This window comes from Leptopilina boulardi, unplaced genomic scaffold (assembly GCF_019393585.1).
Source record: "Leptopilina boulardi isolate dan_hultmark-lab unplaced genomic scaffold, ZJU_Lbou_2.1 LbouV2_123, whole genome shotgun sequence".
Classification (NCBI taxonomy): Eukaryota; Metazoa; Arthropoda; class Insecta; order Hymenoptera; family Figitidae; genus Leptopilina; species Leptopilina boulardi.
This window is the reverse complement of record NW_026137667.1, coordinates 972821-999207: the sequence shown is the minus strand read 5'-3', so window position 1 is coordinate 999207 and position 26387 is coordinate 972821. Positions and strand designations below refer to the sequence as shown.

The 26387-nt window shown below is 32.2% G+C and overlaps 1 protein-coding gene across 2 annotated transcripts; it reads right to left on the bottom strand.

Annotated features, from left to right (window-relative positions):
- Positions 1-8516: 8516 nt before the first annotated feature.
- On the bottom strand, positions 8517-26112 carry LOC127289610 (dynein heavy chain, cytoplasmic). 2 transcript variants are annotated; one of them, XM_051317651.1, is made up of 21 exons: positions 25764-26112; positions 24712-25229; positions 23556-24647; positions 22783-22918; positions 22343-22716; positions 22186-22257; positions 18431-21781; positions 17968-18362; positions 17583-17893; positions 17386-17474; positions 16992-17021; positions 15678-16824; positions 15072-15567; positions 13578-14988; positions 13291-13492; positions 12996-13194; positions 12772-12889; positions 12309-12680; positions 9463-12225; positions 9186-9383; positions 8517-9102 (listed from the first exon to the last, which is right to left on the bottom strand). In XM_051317651.1, exons 1-21 carry the CDS (start codon positions 26005-26007, stop codon positions 8668-8670), a joined length of 13953 nt encoding a protein of 4650 aa, XP_051173608.1. In that variant the 5' UTR covers positions 26008-26112; the 3' UTR covers positions 8517-8667. The 2 variants fall into 2 exon arrangements, with proteins under 2 accessions (XP_051173608.1, XP_051173618.1); XM_051317661.1 differs by lacking the exon at positions 16992-17021.
- Between the last annotated feature and the right edge of the window lie 275 nt (positions 26113-26387).

Here is a 26387-nt window from a genome sequence, read left to right as displayed (position 1 = left end):
ATTAAAACCTGCTCCGTGCTTCAATGTCTTTCTATGTAAATATTTAATAATAGTTTATTAAAATATTTCTTGACTTAAGAAAAAATTATATTTTTTCCATTTAACACTTAATGATGAACTTTCAGAACGATCTATGAGATGAATTTAGTAAACGTTAGATTAATTTAATAAAGGTCGAGAGGGTAAATGTTGATTGAGGGACGTCTGTGATGCGTAACGATGGTATAAGCAATAGGGTATAAAGTGAGCTGCAGATATATAGAAAGGGAATAATAGTTAGTACTTACATGCACTATCCCCATTTCTATATCCACCCCACAGATGTACATTTAGCTAACAGGCTGTTATGATTAAGTTTGTGAAAAAAATCTTGTGTCATCAATATTATAAAACATATATGTATTTACTTTTGCCTGGTTACTTACACTTTTTTACCTAAATATTCACTTTCATATAGAAGAGAATCAAATAATAATATATATGTTTCACAAAAGAAATACAAAGCAGAAAATATTAATAAAGTAAGGATATGCCCTTCCTAAATGTTTTATAGAAACTTGCAAAAAAAGTTGATCGAATTTTTTTTAACTTTCTATGAAGCAGAAAATCATACCGAGGTAGTGAATCACTAGCTTCGCGCTGTAGATTTCTCAATAAATCTTATTTAAAGAAATTAAAACAATGTCCTTTACTAAATGGATAGAAAATTAAATTAATATTACATTGCTGCATTCTTAATTTAAATACATATCCTTTATCCTGAAGCCCATTGAAGAGTCATATTCTCACTGCCCTCTTATATACATATACAATTGTGTCTATATTGAACACTTAATTTTATTTCTACGTCTCTAGGATTTGTGACACTTGCTAGAAGCAGGAGTCGCATTTCTCTGTGCTAGCTAAACCACCGTAATGGAGTTCAGAATTACCGAGTGTAGAAATTTAATCAAGAACATCTTTATCCTGATGAAGGGTCACAGCAGAGTTTCAGAAGATTAAATAAGAGGGTGATTGAAAATCAACAGAATTGGTATAAATGAAATTCATTTAACTTTTGTCATTCAAATCAAGTTCTTCTGTTAAAATGGTTTTTAATATCTTGCACAACAAATTATTTTAATAAAAAAAAGTTTGCATTTATATAGTTTAACTTTTATCATTCCCCATTAACTTGACTCGCCTTGCTAAATCAATCATAACACAATCGAAAATTATTTATTTCAGCCTTTATGAAGAATGAGGAGGAGACGCCAAAGCAGCTCCGGATTTTATAAAAAATTTTACTATTGGTGTTTTTCCTAAATTTTGCAATTAATGACCAAAAAAAGAAAACGATTTCCAAAAAATTTCAGCGAAATATTTACGCAACTTTTACAGCAATATTTTGTCACAGGCAAACATTTTCCTAATTGCACCAACAATTCAAATATGTTGCATTGAAATATTTCAAATCTTTCAATGAAAGATTGTACCAAAGATTGTCCAGTAAAAAAGATTTATTGAGCAAACCGTTTCGATGATAGAGCAAGTTGTCTGATTAATAGTCCAAACGGAATCTGGACAATTGCATAAAATGCTTTACTCAGAGATAAAATATCTTCTATTTTGTTAATATAATGGATACGATTTTATAAAAATCATTTCAGACACCCTTCTTCTTCAATTCGATTCTGAATCTAAAAAGACTGATCCTTACCAAATGCTGTAAATAAAAATAGTTAGAACGGTTCTTGATGATAATTAGCCAATACTTCCTTTTCTCACATAGTAGACAGTATGTATTATTTCGGCAAAGTCAAAATACTTGAAGTTAATTTCCAATTTACAAATATGTTTTTTATTATTTTCGTAAATAGAAAAATATTTACCAGTGATATAATAATGTTATTGGAACTAAGAATCCTAGCAATAGAACATTCAACCAACAAACAGACTGAATGAAATGGAATGGAATAGAGTATAGTAGCTCGCTATTTACTGCTGTGGGGAGAATGGAATGAGAACACAAGACGGAGGTTGGTTGGCTACAATAACGTATAAAGTAATTAAGGACATTGGGCGACAGCATGAGCGAACCGGGCATTGGGGATGGAGGAGAAAGCAGCAGGGCAGACAGGTTGGGGAATGCGACATTTACATAGTAATTAAATCGCGGGAACAAGTGGGACCACTAGGGTAGATACTGCCGCTCAAGCCATTACAGAAGCATTAGATTGCGGTAAGCACTTGTTTATGGCCCCCCTAGCTCCGCTTCACTCTCTCTGGTTTTTCTTTATCCTATACCACGCCAGTTATACATCTCACCCGCTTGTTCTATTTTATTTAATAGTATTTTTCAAGAAAACAAGTATTTTTTATTATTAAATAAATATAATACTTAAGAAGGAGTCAAATTCTAAATAAAAAATGTTCAAGATTTTTTTATAGAGATTGGGATGTGTCAATATTCGAAACACTATTGCGGTAGAAAATTAATAATAGAGATTTTTAAGTTTCCGTAAGATTTCAATATTTTACTAACAAAAGATAAATTTTACTAATATAGATTGTGTGCATTAACATTTTCAAAACTAACTATACGTAAAACCGCTTATGCGTAAATAATTTATAATGATGCATATTAATAAGGAATGTTATGGTTTCCACTCAAAAAGATAATAGGGTGCAATTCAATGGCGTACAATGCGAAATAGCAGAACGAAATAAAACAGTTAAGGGAATAGTGCTTGGGTGTGAGTCTCATACAGCAAGCGAATAACGATCAATTAGATAACAAAACGTCAAACAGTAAAACTGTCCATGTTTATACTGGAAGGGTAAAAATCCCAGCATCTATTGCCGCTCTCTTGTAACAGCTAGCAATAAACTATTCCATGTTTATGGATATGGTATTTTTTCCCAACAATTCCTATCATTATTCTCATTCTCCTTAGATTTCTTATTTTAACAAATTTAATAATATTTTAGTTAATTACAATTGTAATTAACAAACTCACTTTAAAAAGTAAAAAAAAAATTGTTGTAGGTTAATTTTACCGGTTGCGCATTAATTAAATTTAATGATTAATAATTTAGAATTAGAAAAAAACAATTAATTATTATTTGTAAGAAAATATATATTTAACTGTAGACTGTAACTGTGACTGATGTAATTCGAATAACTAACGTTAACCACGTCTAAACAGGCCAATACACGAATTGCAACTGATCAAGTTTCCAATTGGGTTCCGCATATCATTTGTAACAGTTTCAAGAAAAATTCTCTATCTTTGGATCGGGAGCGATTGAGACTTGGAATTCCATAAGTATTTCGCAAAAGATAAGGATTCATCACTGGTATTCTGAACTGATGTCAAGGGACTCATAAATGAACTGAAAGAAAATTGCTATAAAGCTAAAAACTGGAGACTTTTTATAGACTATTCTAAACAATATATAAAAGCAGTTTTACTCCATAATACAAACGTTTATGTCCTAGCACCAATAGCTCACTCAACTGTCATGCAGGAAAAGTATGAAGATATGAAAGTGCTTCTAAAGAAGATTGATTACGACAACCATCTGTGGCGATTTAAAACTCATAACGTTGTTACTTGGACAATGGCAGGCTTTACCAAAAATCCTTTCTATTTGTGCTTATGTGATAGTTTAATGAACTGTGACAAAATATTTTAGGGATATCATTTAAAAATTGATTCGGGGAAATTAGGATATATATCTTAGATATCCCATGAACGTTTGTAGATGTCCTGAGAACATTCTAGAAATATCCTAATTTCTTAATACTTCTAGAACGTCCATAGGATATTCTAAAATATCTGTTACAGAGATTTTTTTCTCCACAAAATAGAATTCTATTTCAATTCAATATTCTATTTCTATTTTGTTTTTGATTTCGAATTCAGAACATCAAAAAATCTATAAGAATCATCAAACTCAGTCTAAAAAACAAGAAAAAATTGTATGAATATATATAATGTAATATGTATGTATATGCAAACTATACTGACTGCATCAAAAACGGGAAATTGGAAAACATTTCATGTTATTGCAGTTTTTATGATAAAACCGATAAAACTTAATAGATGGCATCCGAGTTTCAGGTAGATAACGTATAGCTTGAACAGAAGCTACGTCACATATCAAACACCACAATTCGACGTGTATATATATAAGTATATAAATACTATAACGCGGCAAATTTGTTGCATTACAAAATTTACTAAATTTAACAATACAAAAAATAGAAATCATCAGAAAGGAGATCAATTAATAGGTCGTCATGCAACCGTTAAATCTAGCACTTTGATCAAGCAGCGCAATAATAATATTGAGTGCAAACATAAGAAATAAATTGAATTCTACTTAAAGTTTCGATTTAAATTTCTTAATCGTTTTAACGTAGAAAATACGTTCATAATATAGTTTTATAAAATTAATAAATATGTCGATGTTGTTTTATGTGTCATCAGAAAAAGTAAAAAAAAAAATTTCTTGTCTATAAACCAACATCCCTTGATTGCTTTATTGCCTCCAATCCAATAAAAGTCCCAATAATAATGTAGGATGTTTTCCGATGCACCTTATTTGATTTAGTATCAGCCATTTTGTGATCACATATCTGCCTCGTAAATCTTAACACGGTGGCGCCACCGAATATCAAACGTCGATGTGTCCCGCACTCAACCCCAATTCCACGTAAAATATTGCCTCACCCGTTTCCTATGCAACGTAAACTGTCTTCAAATCAATTCTTTTTATTTTTGTTTTTTTATTGGTCGATAGATGTAAAAAAAAAGTATTTTACATAATCGGCTTCAATTTAACATTAGGCATTAATAGTTTGTGATGTGAGAATTTATATTTGAGCTTTTTTTTAATTTGAGCTTTTTAATAATTTAAAATCTGAATAAAATGACGCGTTTCAACACATTTTCGTGTCCTCATCAGATATAAGTCGCTGTAAAAATGGATTATACAAAATCGATTTTATAAAAGAGTATAAGTTTCACAGAAAATTAAAAGGCATTAAAATAAGCTGCAACGCTTATTATTTTAATCCAATTTTGCTTATTTTAATCCATTTTAGTATTAAAATAAGCAAACTTGGATTAAAATAATAATCGTTGCAGCTTATTTTAATGCCTTTTAATTTTCTGTGTTGTTGTTAATATTTAACAGTAATAATAATTATTAATACACCAGATTAAAATGATAAAAAATGAATTTTGATTGTTTTTTGACATTTTATGTTTCGTAGAAATATTTTAAGAATAAATTAATCATATTTTAAACTAAGTGAAAGATCTTATAATCTATATTTATTAGCTTTTCAATTTTGATTTTTGAATTGTCCCTCTTCGTTACATTTTTTATTCATGAATATTAATATCGACAGAATCTTATGTCATTTTGTTTTTCTATATGAGATTAATTTTTTACAGTTTTTATTATCTGAAGAGGCCCAGCGTTGATGGGCGAAAGCTAATATGTAAACTAATATAAAAATAATTGGATTACTATATCCAAAAAACCATTACATCTCTACTATTTTAAGAATATATATATATACATGTTTAAAATTGATGTAGTTTGCAAAGAAATAAATTATATGAATATATGTATAAATGATAACTTTTAAAATTGTTAATTAAATAACATTGTTGTAAAACATTTAATTATTAATATGATATGAATATGATATTTACTGATGTAAAACATTTCCAATATTCAAAACTTTTTTAAATAAACAAAAAAATTTCTTGGAATATTTTTTAAAGAGAAGATTTTACAGTAAGCATAGTCGCTCTTGTTTATAATTTGTTAGGCGAGAGAAAGTCAGTGAAGGGATCTTGAAAGAGAGGCCTGGTTAATTGACATGACAGATAGAGGGTGCGAGAGAAGTTGTCGCTTAGTAACATTACACCGCGATGAAATTGATACTCACCCTTGTCCAATGCAGACTTTGTTTCCCTTATTTCACCCCGATTATGACGCTACAACTACTGAAACGACTACATTTTTGACAACAGTAACTCCAACATATCTACGTCGAAAATATTTTTATAGTAGAAAAAATGGTATCAAAAATTGAAAAAAAGTCTTAAATTTTATAAAATAGATATAAAGTTTTATACTAAAATACTTATATTTTTCACTTAGTACACGCTTGTTGAAGAAAGCATGCGATACCTGAAAGATATATCAATGCCATTACATATTGACATCTAAACAAGAGATTATATAAAGTGTTAACTACCTTCCTATCGTAATATTAACCCTTTATCTACTCATGTAACCGTTATCGTCTAATCGTTTATACGGACGCTTGGTGTGGACTACAGAAATTATGTTCTATAGCCATTGAGTTGGAATAAGTCAATGTAGAAAGGGGGTTAAAGTTTATTATAGATTTACAAATATTTTGTAAAATACAATAACAAACATTTTGTTATAATTAATAGTAACTATCAATATCAATATTTCCCTGTAATATTGCCTCAAGTTTACTTAGAAATGTTTCCTGAAGGGTCATCGTATTCAACCACTTGAATTTCTCTTCTTGAAAGTCGAGTGAATAACCCCTCGTTTTTAATTTCCAGAGAATGTGAATTACATATTACCATTACTCTGATTAAAAGTGAGAAGTAAAATATTACTATCTTCTTTTACACATGCGAAAAAATTCATAAGGATACTAAAAGAGATAATTAAAATTTAGTTTTTATACTTTATGTGCATTTTAAATGTGTATAATATAATTATTTGATTAATACATGTTTAGACTTGTTTAAATAGACCGTATTACTTATATAAGTTTTGGCTTCAACCCCACTCCATAGATCACTTGACGATCCCCTTTCGCTGACTTGTTATTAAATTAATCCTTCGTTTAGCTGAATTGATGCATTGATATCACAAAGCACCCATAACTCATAACACCCTATACAGTTTACACAAATACAATAATGTAGCAATCGGTATGGATGCAGAAGGATACGCTTTTGAATCAGGGATACGAATATAGAATGTCTTTTCATGATAAATCACATAGTCATATGATTATTTAATTTTGTCTTTCTATTCTTAATAAAATAACACTACTTTTTAGCAATTTATATTTATGTACTTGAATTTTATTCATGGAAATAGAAAAAGCTTCAAAGAATATCTAAATAAAGTCAGATGTTTTTTTTACAGTACCCACAGCGCTGAGAAAGCAGCACCTTGAAAGCGGAAGAATTCTAAGGTCTCAAAATTTACTGTAGTTAGTAAAGCAGATCACCCAAAAACATTTCTATGTTGTTTGAGATTCGTATCAATGCTTTGATGACGTCACTGCGCTTGCGAACCAATTCGTCAGTCACGCAACGCAAACATTTAGGAACATATTGGAGAAAGGCCTTTATCACAACACCACGGTCTGGCAGGCGGAGGTCTGCGTTGTAATGACTTGTGCTGTTGTGCAATGATTTGTCTTAAAAAAGAAAATCAGGCAAAAGAATTAATATTTGTGTCGATAGTCAGGCGGCTCTAAACGCCTTGAGTAATCCAACTATATAGAATCAAAACTAGTTTAGGAATGCCGGAAAGTATTGGACGAGCTAGGTTTGAAAAATAAGCTCTCATTAATCTATGTACCAGGACATTCGGGAATCAGAGGAAATAAAGAAGCGGGTATCTTAACCCGTAGATGATCTGAGATGACTATGGTAGGCCCGGAACCGGCGGTAGGCATTAAGCCAGGTGCGGTGAAAGGAGCCGTGGAAAGATGGTCTAGGGGATGTCATGAGAGAGAGTGGCCAGAGACTACTATAGGTAGACAGGCCAAAGTTCTGTTGGGATTAAAACTCAACAGGGGCTATGCCGAGTCCCTTCTGAAACTCAACAAGATCAGAGTTAGAGCAGTGGTTAGGTTGCTCACAGAACATAGCAGAACATCCTAAACTATCATCAGCACAAAATAGGTAGTAACGTCTCACTTAGGTGCAGATTGTGTGATGCAGAAGAGGAATCTTTGACTCATATTTTATGTCACTGTCCAGCTTATGCTGCAGTGAAACATCAATGCTGGGGTCATGCCTTTGTAGACCCAGATTGGATTCGCAACCTCTTGGTAGAAGAGTTACTGGACTTTTGGAATAGGACAGGACTTTAAGGAGGGAGACTGGGTTCAAGCTGGCCAGGGTTAGGTGCAAAGGGGACTTCGGTATAAGTTCGTTTTAGATTAGATTAGATTATTAAGTGTTCAAATATCATTTTTATAAATTTGGTAGTTACCGACAGCTCTCCATTAATTATGTTAATACCGCGGTTTCTATACCGAAAATTATAGATGGCGTAAGCTACCGATCTCATTGCAGACAAAACCACGTTTTCTTATTTGTCGGTGAAAAAAGAACAGGGAAGCGAGCATCTCACAAGCAATAAGCTTTCCGCGATTTATAACTTTTTTATAAAGATTATTCTTATTATTGTGTAGAAATTAATTATTAATGCAATAAGCATTATCGTCCATTAAATATTTCATCATTTATTAAAATTATTATTGAAATAATGTTACATAAAAAAGCAGATATAAATAAATCTAAAAAAGACAGAATAGCAATATTTTATCTATGAAAAGGGATAAATATTGTTTTTTTTTATTTGATAAAATTTAAATTAATTTAATGCAGTAGATGTAAGAACTGCAACACCTCTCTCGTAAAAACTGTGCGGATCTTGACTTGGAGCAATATTTAAGTCAACTGTAAATAATAATTCCGTTCTTGTACTGTTTAAATAAACTGGTAATGTCAATTTTCCTTTTTTAGTTTCTTCGTTTGATGACCGAATCCATCGTAGCATTGTTACAGGTAAATCTGTCATAATAGTTGACGTCAGATATAATTGATTATCCTTACAATGTGCTCCTTGTAATTTAAGTCCAGTTACAGCAAAAGAGCAATCATCGGTCGCTAAATTATCACCATCTCCAATCATAACATCCAAATGGAGTTCTTCAAGAGACCAACTATTAGCTTGAGCAATGCATTGTCTAGTGGCTGTTATGTATGCTTCTGGATTCAATAAACCTCCAAGCCAAACAGGAAAACTCTGTAATTATAATAAAAAAGGAAAAAAATAAAATTTTTTGAACAATATGCAAATTATAAATCTAAAAATAATATTCAATATACCTTAATTTCCTTTGCTCCACCTTGTGATACTAGTCTAGAAACTTCTTGCAATTGTGACACTCTATGGCTAAAGTCTGTAATCCATTGAATTACAGTACATCCTCTTGGAACCGTATACCTTCTCCAACCACTTGGTAAAATACCTTTTATCAGTTCAGACAATATAGTTCTATGATAATTCGTTTGCTTCTTTTCACCCTATAATAAAATATCGATATAGACATAAATTCTTCAATTATTTATATATTATTTACTAACATAAAAAGGAAGTATTTACCTGACAAATAAGTACAACGTCTTCTAAATCGTGAATGACATCTTGAAGTAATTTAGAGCCACTATTGACCTCACGCTCGAAATATCTATATAATGGATCTTTAATATTTTCCACAGTTCTTTTCAAAATAGCCAAATTCTTCGGCAACAATTGTAACCAAGTTGTAGCAGAATTATGCAATGTTTTCATCCATGAAGGTCGACCATCACCTTCAGCTTCTCCAGGTGTATCCAATGATTCATCATTAGAATATGCCAATTCATCCTCATCTTCCAATTGTTGCATTTTTAATAATTTTGAAACAAGATCTGTACCCCTTGTTGTCAGTAATACTTTTTCAGCATTATTTGGCAAACCAAGCCAAGAGGGAGTTTGACGATCCGAAAGTAATTCAATCCATTTTAAAAAGTGATCCCGTCTTGTACCATCAGGCATTGTAATGTGACGCTGACTTCCCTGTACACCATCAACATTTGCAACCAATGCAAAATCAGCTTCAAATGAACGTGGCGTAAATAGTTTACGAAGAAACGAAGCCAATAGACGTTGATCAAAATCGTTATCAATTTTTCCTCCATAAATACATTGAGACAGAAGGGTAACTAAAGCATCCCAAGGAACTTTTTCCGGTGGTAAATTAGTTCTTCCCATTGCTGTTGTTTCTATCCAGGTGTCTAAAGTATCACAAGCGACGCGTAAATCACTTTCGTTGAATTCATAATATTTCGCCCATCCAAGAGGAACGTAACGAAGTCTCTCCTGAACAATAGCGTGGAACCAGGCAAGTAAAAAGTATAATCTCGCTCTTTCACTAGGCACCTTCATCATTCTTGACGCTGGTACTGTACTAAAAGTACGCAATAAATTTGCCCTAATACCCGGAGGTGGTTCATAAACAAATATACGACCGGCTCTCAATAAATTAACCGGTACTTTGGGATTTATTTCCATAGTGAGGAAAAGACGGAAACTAGCGTGTGGTTGTAAACTATGCAATTTCTTTTCCAACTGAATTAACCATTGTGGAGCAAGATGTACATTTTTCAATAGTACCCATCTACCAGCTTTAACAGCCATATTAATAGCTCTATCAGCCTGATGAAAACCTTCCGCTGAACCAATAGCAATACTTGCAATTTGTTTACCAAGTTCCGCCGCTAAATCATCAACTCTACCCGATGCATCAAAACCAGGAACCGAACACAATAAAGCCGGTACCGTTGCTTTTAGCTGATTCTCAACAACCGAACCAAAATCTAATTCAATTTCAGCCTCAGCCATAAATGTCTCACCCAATGCCGAGCTTACAAACAATGAAGTTGCCGCTATTACTCTATCGGGACGGAATGCCTGAATAACCAACAATTGATACATAGCAACACCAATTGATGACAACGGTTTCTCCTCCTCCCAAAGTTTTGGAACACAAGTTTCAGGTGTTGGACACTGTAACCATTTGTTAAATTCCGCATTCTCCTGAATAACATTGGCAATATTTTTAAATGCCGGAACTCTCAAACTCAATCTCACCATTGCTTCCTGTTGTTCTGAACCAAGACAAAGTACCGTCTGTCCACGTACACTCAATACACCTTCTTTTCCTCGTAAAAAGAAAGCAAATTCATTATCGTACGTCGATTCAGTTGCAATTCCCTTCAAATGTATACGACACAATAAAAGAGCAAATGTCAATCTATCAGTATGTAACATTCCCCTAGCGACACGTTCATAACAGGCAGAAAATAAATCATTAGTGATTACCGACAGTCTCTGTGTATAATCAGTCAATGTTGATAGTTTCTCATTTTGACATAAGACAGACGTAAAAATATCCAAAAACATTTTTAATGAATACTGATAGAGAAAATGTATCTGATTCAAACTATCCATTGTGAAATAAATATTAGAACACGCCTGTGAAAGTGGCATATATTGTTGAGAAACAGTTTCAATTTCTCCAATTACCTTATCGGTTTCCTCAACTTTTTTACTAATATCCGCCGCTTCTTGTTTCAATGTCTCTAGTGTTGTAATAACCGAATCATCATCCAAAATTTTACCCTTTGCATCATTTAATGCTTGAAGTAAAGATTTTTCCAATTGTCTCAATCGAAGATGAAATTCACCTTGTAATTTCAATAAATCTGAACGTTTTTCATCAATATCGGGACGTTCAGCTTTCAATACTTGATTCAGACACTGACTCTGTAGAGAACTTCGTGTAACTGTGAAATTAACAAATGTCACACGAGAACATATATCGGGTGGAAATTCAACTGTTGGATCTCTCGTTGATAGAAATATAACAAACGATGGCGAAAGATCAATATCTTGATCGCCAAGTGTTATTAAAACACGACCACCTGTTCGTCGTAATTCTCTATTTAAAACGGGATTTAAAACAGGATCATAATTTTCAACATCTTGTACTAATAGAGGATTGCCAAATCTTAAAGCACTTTCCAAATTTTTTCTGAAAGAATCATCCAAAAAGCTGGTCTTTGTTATTTTACGATCTTTAAATTCATTCATTATAAATTCAGTTGCTTGACCCGAAGGATCAATTATTAATGGATATCTGTTAAATCGTTTTAACATTATAGCATTTTCTGTGCATAAATCATCAGTTGGTAATGCATTTGCCTGCCAACGTAAACGTTCATCTGGATTTGATAAATATTCAGTTCTTGCAATATCGGGTCTAAATTGAATATTTGCATGCTGCAAGTGTTGGCACCAAGTTGTAAACAGATTTTGACGATACTGTAAAAGAGAAATCATAATTAAGCTTTTATTTTAAAAAATAAAATTCCTTAAAAAAATAGATAATTATAAAATATACATACATGTTGATCAAAGTATCCAGCATAAGCTAGGAATGCAGATGAAAGAAGAACATCGCCTATTATTGTTGACATTTGACTTCTAAATGTTTCACTTGTTGTTTCCCATCTTTCTCTTTCAATTACTAACGATTTTAATAATGCAATAGAGCGATCAACTTTTCCTTGAACATTTTCTAAATCCGTTTTTATAGCTTGTGCTTGTGAAATTAATTGTGCATATTCTTCTTTATAAGACGCAATACTTTGTTCTAATTGAGCAATCAAATTTTTCACTTCTTCGCCTTTTAATTTATTTGTTTCAGCTTGACGTTCGAGAGAATGCAATTCATCTCTCAATGGTTCGACTCGTTTCAACATATCAGCATATTCAATCTAAATAATTTTTAAATTCAAACATTTTGATAATATTTAGATTTAATTATTCATAATTTTTTTTTTTGAAAAATGATATAATTATTATTACCTGTGCTATTGCCCATTTTACCATAGGACCACAAGCCATACTGGCACGATTTACTTTTTCAAAATTGTAATCTGGATTGCAAAGATAACGACTTTTCATTTTCTCCCTAACTTCATCGCTGTAAGAAATAATATTTACTTGTATGGCACAAAATAAAGAAGTATTGTTTAATTATTCATTTTTTTTATTCTAAAAAGTCTAATTAAAAATAGATTCGAACTTACGTAATATCATCAGTACTAAAATTGGAAACAATGGTATTAATGAAATTGTCTCTCATAATAACAGCTCGAATAGATTTCCAGTCACTTGCGTTTTCGCCTAACAATAGACAAATTGATTCCAAGGCAAGTTTAACAACAGCTGGAGGATTTGCCATAGATCGAACTTCCACTAAATGTTGTTTCTTTATTGATTTAACAGCTATAAAGTAAAAATAGTTTTCGTTTTGTTATGTAAAAATTAATTTTTGTATTTATAATGGTCTAGCAATAAGAAACCCATGTATTGTTAACATACCATTTTGTGCATCAATTACAGCTGGTTCTACTTGTGCTAAATCTGCCATTACGTCTTCTCTTTTTTGATCAATAGCCACTGTTTGAATAGCTAATTGTTGTTGAATTTCTTGACTTTGAACTTTTTTCTTTTCCGCTTCTTGTTGATCTTTAACCATTTGTCTCAGTTTTGCATTTGCTGCATCATTTTTCGCTTGTAGTTCCTACAATAATAAAATACAGTGAAGTTTTTTTTATTATTATTAAAATTTCCGAGATTCATAACATGAGTAATAAATTTTATCTTACCTGAGATTTAACTGCTAAACTTTTTTGCATTTCTTCAACTTGTTCGACAGTTTCGGCTATTTTACCTAATCCAACATTTAAATGTAACTGCTGCTCTTCCAAATCACTTCGTTTTTCACGATAAAGTTTAACGAAATGATTAATAAAATCCAAATAATGTCTCGGTGTAATAGCCATTGTTCTACTGCCTCTTTTTGCTAATCTTGTATTTGCTTTATGTAAAGTTTGATGAACATAGACAAAGGCATTTATCACTGCATCTCTATGTGATGGTTGTGCTGTTATTAATGAGCAAGCTGATGGGAAAAAGTCAGGACATTTCCATGATGGTCTTTCCAAATCAATTCGACTTGTAAATTCTTTGCCAACTTGAAATAGAGCATTATCAGACCAATCACCAAACCAATTTAACACACATCGATTAAATAGAGCAGGTGATGTTGCGGCTCTATCTTTTAAACCATCAGTATTTGGATTCATTGTAAATACAACGTGTAAATTTTTCATCACTTGTCCAGTGAACCATTTATATAATTCTTCATTTGAATCTAACATGAGGCCCTCTCTTTGTGCTCCTTCTTTACATTGTGTCATCAATGTTGTATATTCATCTCCTTCAAATAATCCTGGAACTTCTCCATTTGCTAGCAATGTATTCATACGTTCCAAAAAGCCCGAATCAAGAACATTTGATTCATCTAAAATAAATGCTATTTTCTCATCCTTACAACCTGATCTTCTTAATACTTGACGTAAATCCTCATCAAAATCTTCACCAGTGTATTTATTATGCACCTTTATTTGGAAAATGGACAATCCATTCATCCATGCGACAAATCTTGATAATGTGGTTTTTCCAGCGCCAGAAACACCAATCAATAGCAAGTGTCCTTGTGGTTGTCGGAATATTCTGTCAATTCTTAAAACATGTTCCAATACTTCATCAAAAAGTACAAGTGGAACATCTAATTCCTCTTCATAGAATACCTTAAGTCTTGCTCTAACGTAATCTCGTAATTCTTGTCTATTTACTGGTACATAATCTTTAGAAAGCCAATTACTATAGAGAATTGGTCTTGAAAGTGATTTTTCTTTATCAACACCAATAAAATGTTTCATGGCAACAGAATCAATATTTTTATTAGTCCAAGCACGTTCATTATCATCAACCAATCGATCTTGGAATAAACGTAATGCTTCATGTGCCCATAAACGTACTAATCCTTCAACAGAAAGATTATCCAATGGTCTAATTGCTTCACAAATACCACGAACCCATCGCGTCATTTCACGTGGTGAATAAACATAATGAGGTTGCATATCCTGTGTGAATCTTTCTTGAGATGCTAAATAAAATTCCACCATTGCATTTGTTAAGGATTCAGAAAATCCTCTTAATGATGGTGTCAATCTAGTAAAGAAAAAATAATTACATTATTTAAATTTCTATTATTAAGAAAATACCAGACTAAAAATTAAATCATAAACATTTACCTGAGCATTGCACGTGTAAATGTTCCATAAATCTGCTTAAGTGATGTTTCACCTGGATAATCAACATATATCACTGGTACATGACGTAAAAATCGATGACTCAATGGTTTTCTTCCAGGATCAGTTGGCGGATTACAAGCACCAACAAATTGTATTCTTTCCAATGTTACCCACTGTTGATCACTGGTACGATAAAATCCTTTGTGCTCAACTAATTGTCTTAAAAATGAAATAACTCTTTGCGTACCATAATTATCCATATCAGGTAAATTAATTTCATCACAAAATAGAACAAGCCATTTGCCCAATTGTACTGGTGAAAGTACAACTCCATTCGATGTTTTGCGATATTCACAATAATGATCAAAAGTTTTTAATAGTAATTCCGGTGTTGTTGCAGAGGAAAAATTCAATCCAACTACTTCCATATCAGGAAGAGCACGTAGTGCGGAGAAAAGTGTCATTGTTTTACCAGAACCCGGAGGACCGCAAAGAACTAAAAAATCCAGAAACGCAAATTTCAACCCCGGTTTTAGAAAAAATATTCATGTAACAAAATGGAAGGAAATAAATCAGTTATTAAAAAAGATTTAGTAATATAATTACCGAGTGGTTTGTGTTCAGCCAACCAGGTGTAAAGTAAACTTTCATGTCTCACGGTATCCAATGTAGGAACAACAATATCTGGACTTGCCACTTTATGTGTTTCTACTTCAATTTGAGGTACTTTATTACTCCACAATAACCATTCACCATGAATATTAACTTCAAAATCAATAATTGGAACATTATTCAAAGTTGGTAATGGTATGGTAGTAATAGATCTTATAAAATCGCCAACATCAGATCGAACTTTTAATTTAGCGTCACCAGCAAAACTCCAAAGTAAAGCATAAACAAGACATTTTGGCATGTAGCGTTCCAATTGTTCGCTTGGCAATGGAAAATCAATGTGAGCATGATTATACACTAAGACATTGCGAACAGCTTGATTCAACATTGAAAATAATGAACTAAGTGCGCGTAATCTCGTGAAATCCATAATATGCTCTTGACGCATTGCATATTCCATACATTTAACAACTAATCCATCAGGTGCAAAGTAACTTTGTAAAATGCAAGCCACTTCACGTTGAACCGAAAGAGCAGGCGATAAAGAATCTTCCTTATCTGCAGTCTTCTTAACAAAATTTTCCTCATCTCCATCTTCCAATGGAATATTCTTTAATCTCATCATATAATTCTCAAAAATCATTTCAGTTGACAGTACATCCTCCGAAAACCAAACCATGCCACATCTTGAAACTGTGGCAAGTGTTGCATACTTAAGATCTTGCACTTCAAACATAACTCTTACATTTGGTGGTAAACTCAAACGTTCACCATTTGGAAGTGTTAAAAGTTTATTATCATCAAGTACAGAATTTAAATTTTCCACCCATTCTGGATCAACATCACCATCAAAAATAATCCACTGCCTTTTATTTATTTCCCCTCTAACATTATCGATAATTTTTCTTAGAATATGGGTAAATAATCCATCTGTCCATTCACGAGTATTTGGATCTAATACACCGTACAAGGTTTCTTTGCTTATTGCTTTTGGATCAATTACATGTGCCACACCTTCAACTCCTTCAAATCTCTCTAATGCTTTCAATAAAATTCTCCATGCCATACTTTTTCCAGATCCACTTGGTCCAACCATCATTAAACCATGATTGAGATTGCAAATTTGATACAATTGTAGAACCTAAAAGAAATTTTTTTTTAAAATAAAAATCTATAACTATAACAATCGAAAAAATCATTTTACAGTTTGTAAAATACAACAAACGTGCAATCAGTCAGACAATTAGTATAATACTAAAACACGATAGACGAGTCCATTTGACTTTTTTGTATTTAATAGCTTCTCACCTTTTGTACCCAAGTCTCACCAATCACCTCCTGAGCGTGCAAAATGTAAATAAATAATACATTACCATATAAAAAAAAGAAACGCAATATTTAAACTCCCGTACTAAAGAATACGTTAGATTAATAGAAATTATGGAAGTGCGCCCGAAAAGATATGGGTTCTTTTGGAATTAAACTCTAAGCTTATCAAATTAAGAGATTTTATCCTATTTTATAGATTCACTCGTTGATGGTTAAAAAATTATACCCTCCTTAATTTACTGACTGGTGAAATTAAATTATCTTCGATGGAGAAGATATTTGAGAGATGTGTATTATTAATAAATATCGTAGTATAAGTAACGCATTAGTATCTTATGAAATAAATAAATGAATTAAAATTGTATTTTCTTACTTTTTCCTGCCAGGCACCTCCCTGTTCTTCTCCTTCTCCGCAAACAAGAAATTCCTCAGCACATACTTTACGAATTTGATCTTTCAAACCTTAAACATAAAATGTAGTATTATAGTAACTCAAGTTTTGAAATTTATTTATAAAAACTACTGAACTATTTAAAAATTTTGTAATCCTATTGTAAAATATAATTATACCTTTCATTTCAGCACGAGTATAACCAACATTTGGAAATACATCATTCAATAAACTGAATAATAACGGAATATCTTCTGCGACTAATTTAGGAACCAATGTTTCACATACAGATTGAATTAAAATCTCTTGCTCTGGTAAATTTTCAGCAATTGATGCTTCATCAATATCTACATCGCCACGATTTTTCATTCCTTCCTTAATTTTTTGTATACGATCACGTTTTACATTTCCAGCAGAAATCAAAACGGATTTTAGCGCACGCAGACCAAAGTCATAATGCGATTGATTTGATAGTTGTTCGTCGCACAATCTAAATATTAATTAAGAATTAAGAATTTTGTAAATTTTTTTGAGGGACAAACAACTTTTTTTAAAATAACTTACTTAAAGAATGGCACAATTTTGCAAGCCAATTTTTCGGCAGTTCTAAAACCTTGACTGAATAACATAACTTCAGCGATTAATTGACGATCTGGAGTAGTCATAGCTAGAGATCTAAATAATTTTTTCAAATTATCAGGCAAATTAGATCTACCAGCATATCCAGGATTCATTGTTATAAATATTGCCATGTCGGTTGATACTTTAACTTGTTTTCCAACTAATTCAACACAAAGAGTTCCTTCCTTTTTACCTTCCATTTGACTTTTAAGTGCTTCCTGAATAGTTTGCACTTGTTGTGAGACAGCTGATAACATTCTCTCTTCTAAACGATTAAATTCATCAAAACATCCCCAAGCACCGACTTGGCAAAGTCCGACAAATATTCGTCCCATAGCCTTTAAAATATGGCAATATTAATTATTAAATTAAATAATAATTATAGTATAGAAAAATTATAACTTACCTGAAAGTCAAACGTTTCATCGCAATTAAAGACCAAAACAAATCTGCCGAGTTGATGACCCAACGCTTTAACAGATTCAGTTTTTCCAGTGCCTGCAGGTCCAAATGGTGAACCACCAAGACGTGCTTCTAAAGCCTGTGTCATTGTCAAGTAACATCGATCGGTGAGTGGTGTTTGTACCAATCTATCTTGAACGCCAAGATATTCAAAGCCATAATAGAACTTTGCATTCGCCATATGTATTGTTAATTGTTGCAAAACATCCGTTTGTCTAGGATCAAAGTAAAATCTCATTTCACAAAGCCATTCAAAAGCCTTTGGATTAGAAACTTTATTTGCAATTAGTCTCCTAGTGACAGTACGTTTATGTACAAATTCATTGATCAAATGTTCAAGTTTTTTTCTTCTCAATGATGGTTGCTCCTGTAGAACAGAATCGGCCAAAATATTTAAAGTTCCTTCAACTTGTACCAAAACTTTTTCTAATGGACTGCTATTGTTAACTGTTTGTGCCTCATGTAAAGCAGCTTCAACATCTTCAGACCATAAAATTTGTGCTGCCAATACAATAATTTGCGCCTGATAATTATCACACCATGTCATAAAAGCATGTGGATTTATATTTCCCTCTTTAAATTGTTTAATATCCTGCACGGCTTTCATAAGACTCGAAGCAAGTGTCACTCTCATTGCTTTTTCCACAAGTGTTAACCATTCATTAATTTTCGGATAATCGACGGTCGATACTGGATTTTGAAATTTCACCTCCTCACCTTCACGTGAAGCAATACCGGTAATAACTGTATTATCTTCATTCAAAAGAATTGAAGCAACACCAGCAAACATTTTTTTAAAATGTTTCTGTAGTCTCGCAACATTTTTACTATTACCAATAATTTCCAATAAATCCTCATCACCAACAAAGTAAAATCTTGGAAATGATGTTCTTTCTCTTTCCAAATATTCACCAAGTGCTTTTTGGATTTTACCCAAAAGATCAGCAAGACGTTCCAAAGCTCTTTGAACACCAGGAATATTTAAAACATCCATTACCATAGGCGATTTGGAAACTTTTTTCATTAGACCCAAAAATTCTGAACTTATACTCTGAAAACGTGATGTTTCAACGGGTAATAAAGTTTTAATATCAGCACTACCGGAAAATATTCCTTCTAAATAAACCCAACGTCTTTGAACATCAATCCAAACATCAAATAAGGCATTTATTCTATTTAATTTCTCCTCCCATGTTAAAGCTTCCTCTTCAAATACTTTATAATACGGTGATAATTTCATAGCAGCAACGGAATTAATATGTTCCTTTACTTTATTAAACAAATCGTCCCATCCTCGAATTAGACGACATTTATTTTGATAATTTATAAGATCTAATTCATAAGTTTGCCATGATTCACGTACTTGTTTGAGAAATTCTTCAAGTGCCATTTCACCTTGTGCAACGAGTATAATATCCTTGACGATTCCTTCATTCTTTTGTAAATTAACATCCCAAACTTGTCCAAGTGTAAGTTCACTGAGTATCCAACTAACTCTCAATTGTTTTGTAAGTTGTTTCCAATGTCTTTCTTTTAATGCATCAGATTTAAGTTCAACAATTAGCATATTAACTTTGGTATAACTTTGTAACATTTTTTTCACATATTCATAGGATGAATATTGTCTAAGTCTTGCTGGAAGTTCTTTTAATTGTGTCATCATTGTATCTAATTGTTGACGTAATTTTCTTGGTTGAACGGATAACCAGGGTTTTTCTCTTGTTTCATCAATTTGTGTCCAAATTCTCGATAATTCCGACCAAACGCCTCTTAAATCTTGAAGTTCTTCAAATATAACTTGCATTCTATCTTCACTTGCTGATGTTGAACCTGGTTCTTGTAATTCCAATGCCTCTTTAGCTTTAGTAACATTATCTCTTTCTTCCTTTAATCTTGCAAATTTACTTTCAAACATTTGTAACTGCTGAAGTGCATCGTCAGGTCGCAAATGACCCTCAACTGGTTTCCCCTTCTCCCAATCAGCGAGAAAATCAGTAGTCCTTGTCTCAACTGCTTTATCCTCGGCGACAATTTTCATTTGCAATGAAGCCACTTGTGTTTGTATATTACTATCCTTACGTTTAATAATTTCATTAAATGCTCCCCATTCACCGTCAATATTATCCACATGTAACCAAGTAGAGGGAAATTGAAATCTCTGCCTTTCCAGAATCCTCTGTCCCTCTCGATAAATATCAACCTGTTTTTCCCATACTTTCATTTTTCGTTTCAACGATTGAACATAAGTTATAAATCCAACAGCGTCCGTTGTACTCGCAGCTTCAATTGATTGTTGTTCAAGATCACTTCTCGATTTTGAAACTTGTGCATGAAAACTAGTCATTTCATTACCAAGGAGTGTACCGAATTTTCCCAATGTTTCCTTATGCCATGAATCATATTTCAAGGAAACTTTACTTTGTACTTTGGCAAAATCAATAATAATTGGTCCAAATTCCCTTCTAGTATCAGATGTATCGAATGTTGTTCTTGTCTTCTTTATATCATTCAAACACTTCATCCACAAACTTATATCTTCACCAAGTTTACCGTACAAATTATCAGGTTGCAAATCCCATAAAGCTTGATATCTCAGCCATTGATCTACATAAACGGCAACATCTTTCATTTTACTTTCAATAGCACCGTAAGCAGCTTCCAATGGTGTTTTACCAAGTGGTAATTTTGTCAATAAATTTCTATAAGTTCCAGATTCAGGTTTATCAAGACCAACCTGATATCTTGAACTTTGAAGACGAATTTGCGATGTAACAATTGCCTGCCATGCGAATAATTGTTGCATAATTTGAAATCGAGCATCCTCTATACTTGGATATAAATACATTGTTTGATTTGTGATTCGTACTTCGTGTATTTGATTTTGAATTTTAGGATCACCGCCTAATTTATGAGTTGGTAGAGTGGGAGCATCTGTATCCATACTTAAATCAATTTCTTTCTTATGACCCATAAGAGCGTCGGTCCATGCTTTTATGCCAGCTTCTAATCTAGTTGCTAAATTTTTTTCAACTTCTTCATCAAGTTTTGTCACCCATATATGTAAATTAGAATAGTTTTTCAATGACAATTCATCAACGGATTTTTGTATTTTTGACAAAATATCGGCAAATGTATTTGCTGAATATGGACATGTTTCCAATGAACGCACATCAACATCTAATTGTTCTTCAACTACTAAAAGATCTTCAACTCTTTCTTGAAATGAGACAACAACGTCTGATAGTCGTTGTACATATTGATCTAATTTGTAGCTTTCCCACACTAGAGCAATACCCTAAAAAAATGTAAAACAAAAACATTCAAGTACCGTCGCGAATTAAATCAAAAAAAATTATTGTATAAAGTAATATATCGAAATTCTGATAAACTTTTTAGTCATAATTTAGGATAATCATTATACTAGGTTTATACTGAAACACAGCCTATATCGCAACTAAATTTCAGCCGTCTTTTAATATAAGACTAAATAATAGCCTAAAACCTAACTGAATTTCAATTCTTTAACTAGCTTAGAGCTGAATTTCAGCTCTTATGGCATCTTACTTGCAGCTTTATAAGCGTATTCTTTTTAAACTTTTATACTGCACAACAGTATTGTCGATGTGACATCGACTGACCCAGCGTGTGCTGTGGAAGATTGTAAATCAAATTGAAATAAAATATTTCTGCCTAACTTACCTCAGAAATAAGAACCAAAACTTCTTTGCGCATTCCAGCTACTAGAGGAATGATATTTCCTTTATCTTCAATCTGAAATAGAATCATTTATATAAATATTAATTAATTGTATATATTAATTACAGTAGTTAAAGTTGTTCAATATAAAAATTCTTACCTTTTCTAAAGTCCTCTCATAAGTTCGAATACTTTCAATCAAACTAATCGCAAATGGATAGAGCTGATTTGCTTGATGGGCTTTATTAACGATTGCCAGTGGTACGCGAAAGCCAAGATTTTTTAAATTTCTCACTTCTTTAGAAAGAGTTATAATTTCTGGCAAAAAATTTACTTTCAGTTTCAATACATTTCCTCTGCCTAATCGAGAGCGCACACTTTCAATGGTAAAAATACGACCAGTAAAGCCAATATTACGTTGTTGTACTTTTCGAGCCCATTCATCAAAAATTTCTTGTGTCGAAAGCTTTGTACGAAAACTATCACCATCTGCTTTTAATTTTTGTCCCTCAATATGATTTTCCCATCCCTTACCTGTAAAAATTTTTTTAAATTAATTATCATTAATAACTGTTTCTTTTATATTAACCACAAATTTACCTAAAACATCTTCCACGCGTTTTAAGTACATTGTCAGTTGATAATCAATTTGTTTAACCCATATAATAGAACCAGCAACTGGTGGTAAATCTCTTATTAAACTCATTTTACAACATTTACTTTGTCCATATTGAACCTAGAAATAAAAATTGGAGTCATCAAATTGAAATTTAACAAATATTATACTAGTGGAATCTTTTAACGATTATTAATCAAAATAAACGTGCACCAACCCCATTATTCGAACACTTAAATTTATCTTTAAACTTACGCTGAAAACCAATGGGAAATTTTGAGCAAAGTAATCATCGGTGCAATGATGACCAAACAAGATTCGAACAATAAACAAACTCACCAATGCTGAGTTTACCAATAATTAATAAACTCAACAACAATTAACAAAGAATATAAATAGATTTATTAAAAATAACACTAGATCAAATACAATAAAAGCGTGAAACGCGATTCTTAGAAAAATATGAGATTTTACGAAATGCGACTTCTCAAATACAAGATCCAGTATCAAGACTGATCGAGAGGGGCAAGACGCAGACATAAACTAATATATATATATACCGTAAAAATGATTTCATACTGATCATAGGTAAACGCGAGTGCGATAGAGACGCAAATGGAACTGCGCATAAGAGTGTCTTCGTCGCACTCGTGAGCTGGTTTATAGTCAATCTTTCTTACTGTATAAGTAACGATATACTTCGTTACAATATTATTTAATAAAATAACGGATATGTTAGAATAAAAGCAACACATACCTTGAATTTTTCATGTAAAGCTTCAATATCGTCTTTTACTCTTTGTATCAATTGTGTTTGATATTCGCGTATGGCTCCTCGAATATGAGGTCTCACAAATAAAGCATTAAATCTGGAAAAAATTCTAAACATTTCATTAGCATTTTTAGCTGTTCCCAATTGATCCCTCAAATGTGCTGTTATACGTGCTTCAACACGTTCAATTCGTTCCTCATATCTGTGTACCGCAGCCTCCCATGATTCTAAACCTTCTTTTGTAATATCCAAACAATCAACTTCTTTAACATTTTCATAGGCAAAATTAACTTCTCCAATTGCATTTGCATCGGCTGCATCTAATGCAAATTCAATTTCAACATTATCATCTTCAGTATTTTCGATAGTTGAATTATTATTCTGTCTGACTGTTGGTCTCAATACACGGACAATAACTGTTCTTAATTGCTCATGTTGACGTCTAAAGCGACGCATATGCTCCATTCTTGTTTGAAGTTTTTTATGCGCTGGCGATACACGCCAAACCATTTTCATATGTTCATCGCGCTTCTTTTTTACAACATCTCTCAATAAACCAGTCAGTTTATCGTATTCGTCATCCCATGTATTAAATACTTCGAAACATTGACCCATTACTTTCTCAAAATCGTCAAATGGAATATGCATCAATCTTCGAGTTCCAAGCACTTTAAGCAATTGTTGTCCTAAATCTCTAGATATTGCTTCAACCAATCTTAATACTCTTTGTATTGGATATTTAGTGCTTCTAATTTTTCTTAAATGAGTAAAAATTTGTTGAACAGCTAAACGAATTCTTTCAAGTTCAGTTGCTGACAAAAGATCATTGATAGGGAAATCTTTCATTAATGGATTATAATCATTTACTGTAGCAAGAGTTTGTTTTAAACCAGTGTCAGTATCAAAACTAACAGTTGCATGAAAACGTTTTCCATGTTTCAATATATCAAGAGTTAATGAAATTTCCAAACTTTCACGTTTTTCTTGAATTCTATGCAACGCTCTTTCAAGATTTAACCAAAATGATATTTCCTGCAATGCTGTACCCGATTCTGGATCACGATTCAATTTTGTAACCTAAATAAATAAATAAAAATGTGTTTTATATTTAATTACGAGCTTTTTAATTTACTGAATTTACCTTTTGAATTTCTTTAATCCATCTATTCACGCCATTTTGTAATTGATTAAGGAATGTTGAATCTTCCACTTTTTCTCCAAAATCGGCTACTTTTGGTTTTCTGCTTTCATCACTGCATTGTTTAATTACCTGTAAGACAACTGGATGTATAGGTAAAGAAATTTCAGGAATGTCAATATTCTGTTGCAAATGCAAAAGACCCATTTCAAGTTCGGCGATTTTTTTTTCAACGGAAGGCGCCATTTTATCACCGTCTCTATCTGCTCTTCCAGTTTCTTTTACATAGCTTTTAAAATATGGCGCCATTGTTTTACTAATAGCGTGCAAAGTTTCATAAGCGGGGCCATCAGAAAGTGTAACAATACGTAATTGAGGATGAATTGCTTTATCGGCTTCCACTAGGGCGCCTCGTTTTATTAAAACAATAGATGACATTTTTGTATTTGTAAAATGAATTTCATTAGAAACATAGAAAGTAATGTTTTCTTTTTCATCTTCACTTTCGCCATTGTCTTCTTCTGTAACAAATAATTTGAAAACAAAATTAAATTTAGATTTTGCATTCAAATCCGAACAAACTTGACTTCTTATTCCGATATTCTGATCAGAATCAAAACAAAAGTGTTTTTGAATTTTGTTTTGATTCCGTGAAGGTCCCTACTAATAAATATAAATCGCGTTTATATTAACGAGAGTCATTAATTTTCGATGGTTCATTGAAAATTTAATAATATAAAATTTGTTCTGATTTTCCAAATAAATATTATAATCTGTACATATATACAATTATTTAAATAAAAACATTATAAAAATAAAATTATTTAACACAAATTATACAAACAATTTAATGTACATTTTTTCTCGAAAATTTTTATTTAAAATAGTAAGAACCCAAGCAGCTATAGGATTTCGTTCTTAACGGATTTTGACACTCTGAGAGATTACAATTCAAACCCCACTTGCCAATTTTGCATTCATTTTTGTAAAACCTATTCACCTCAGAAGCCTGGTACAATTATTCTCAAAATTTACAGAATAATAATAAATAATACCTTTGCTGGAACTTCTCTGAATATAAAGAGCCCAAACTTGTGTATCGCTTATAAATTTTCTTATTGACTCTTGACTATTCTTATCCTCAAGAGTGAGGTTAAAATTGGGTGGCACCTCATCTTCATCAGGAAGAAGAATCTTAACAATTTTTCGCAGATAATTCACAAATGTTGAATAATCAACAATGGCAATGTTTTGAGATTCTGGAGAAGGATCTCCGGACCCATCTAATGAATCACCCATTTTAAACCATTCAATTAAATGACATTTAAGTTGAACTGTTACTAATCAACGTATTCTGCACTTGCTCTTTACCGTCTCCTTCGTTTTCATGATCCAAGTAATAACAACCAAGGAGCCGCTATGCGCAGGTAAAAATAACTCCTTCAGTGGCGGCCATATTTGATACCGCAAATTTTTAATTACAAGAATGAAAAAAAAGAATTATTTGAGACGCATGTTCATCCTCTATCATTAATTACTTTAATTTATTTTTTCCTAAACTGTAAATAATAAAATATTAGTATAAAGTAATCGAAACCCTCGAGTTACGCGCAAGTACACAACCCTGGCTTTACGGCTCTTTGTGAACACACCTTTATGACTCATAACCTAACAACACT

Coding starts and splice junctions, on each gene's coding strand:
- LOC127289610 (XM_051317651.1), bottom strand. CDS start 26,007: ATGGGTGATTCATTAGATGGGTCCGGAGATCCTTCTCCAGAATCTCAA. Junction 21,782..22,185: donor TTTTGGTTCTTATTTCTGAG/GTAAGTTAGGCA, acceptor ACATTTTTTTAG/GGTATTGCTCTAGTGTGGGA. Junction 13,195..13,290: donor TGTAATTGATGCACAAAATG/GTATGTTAACAA, acceptor TTTACTTTATAG/CTGTTAAATCAATAAAGAAA.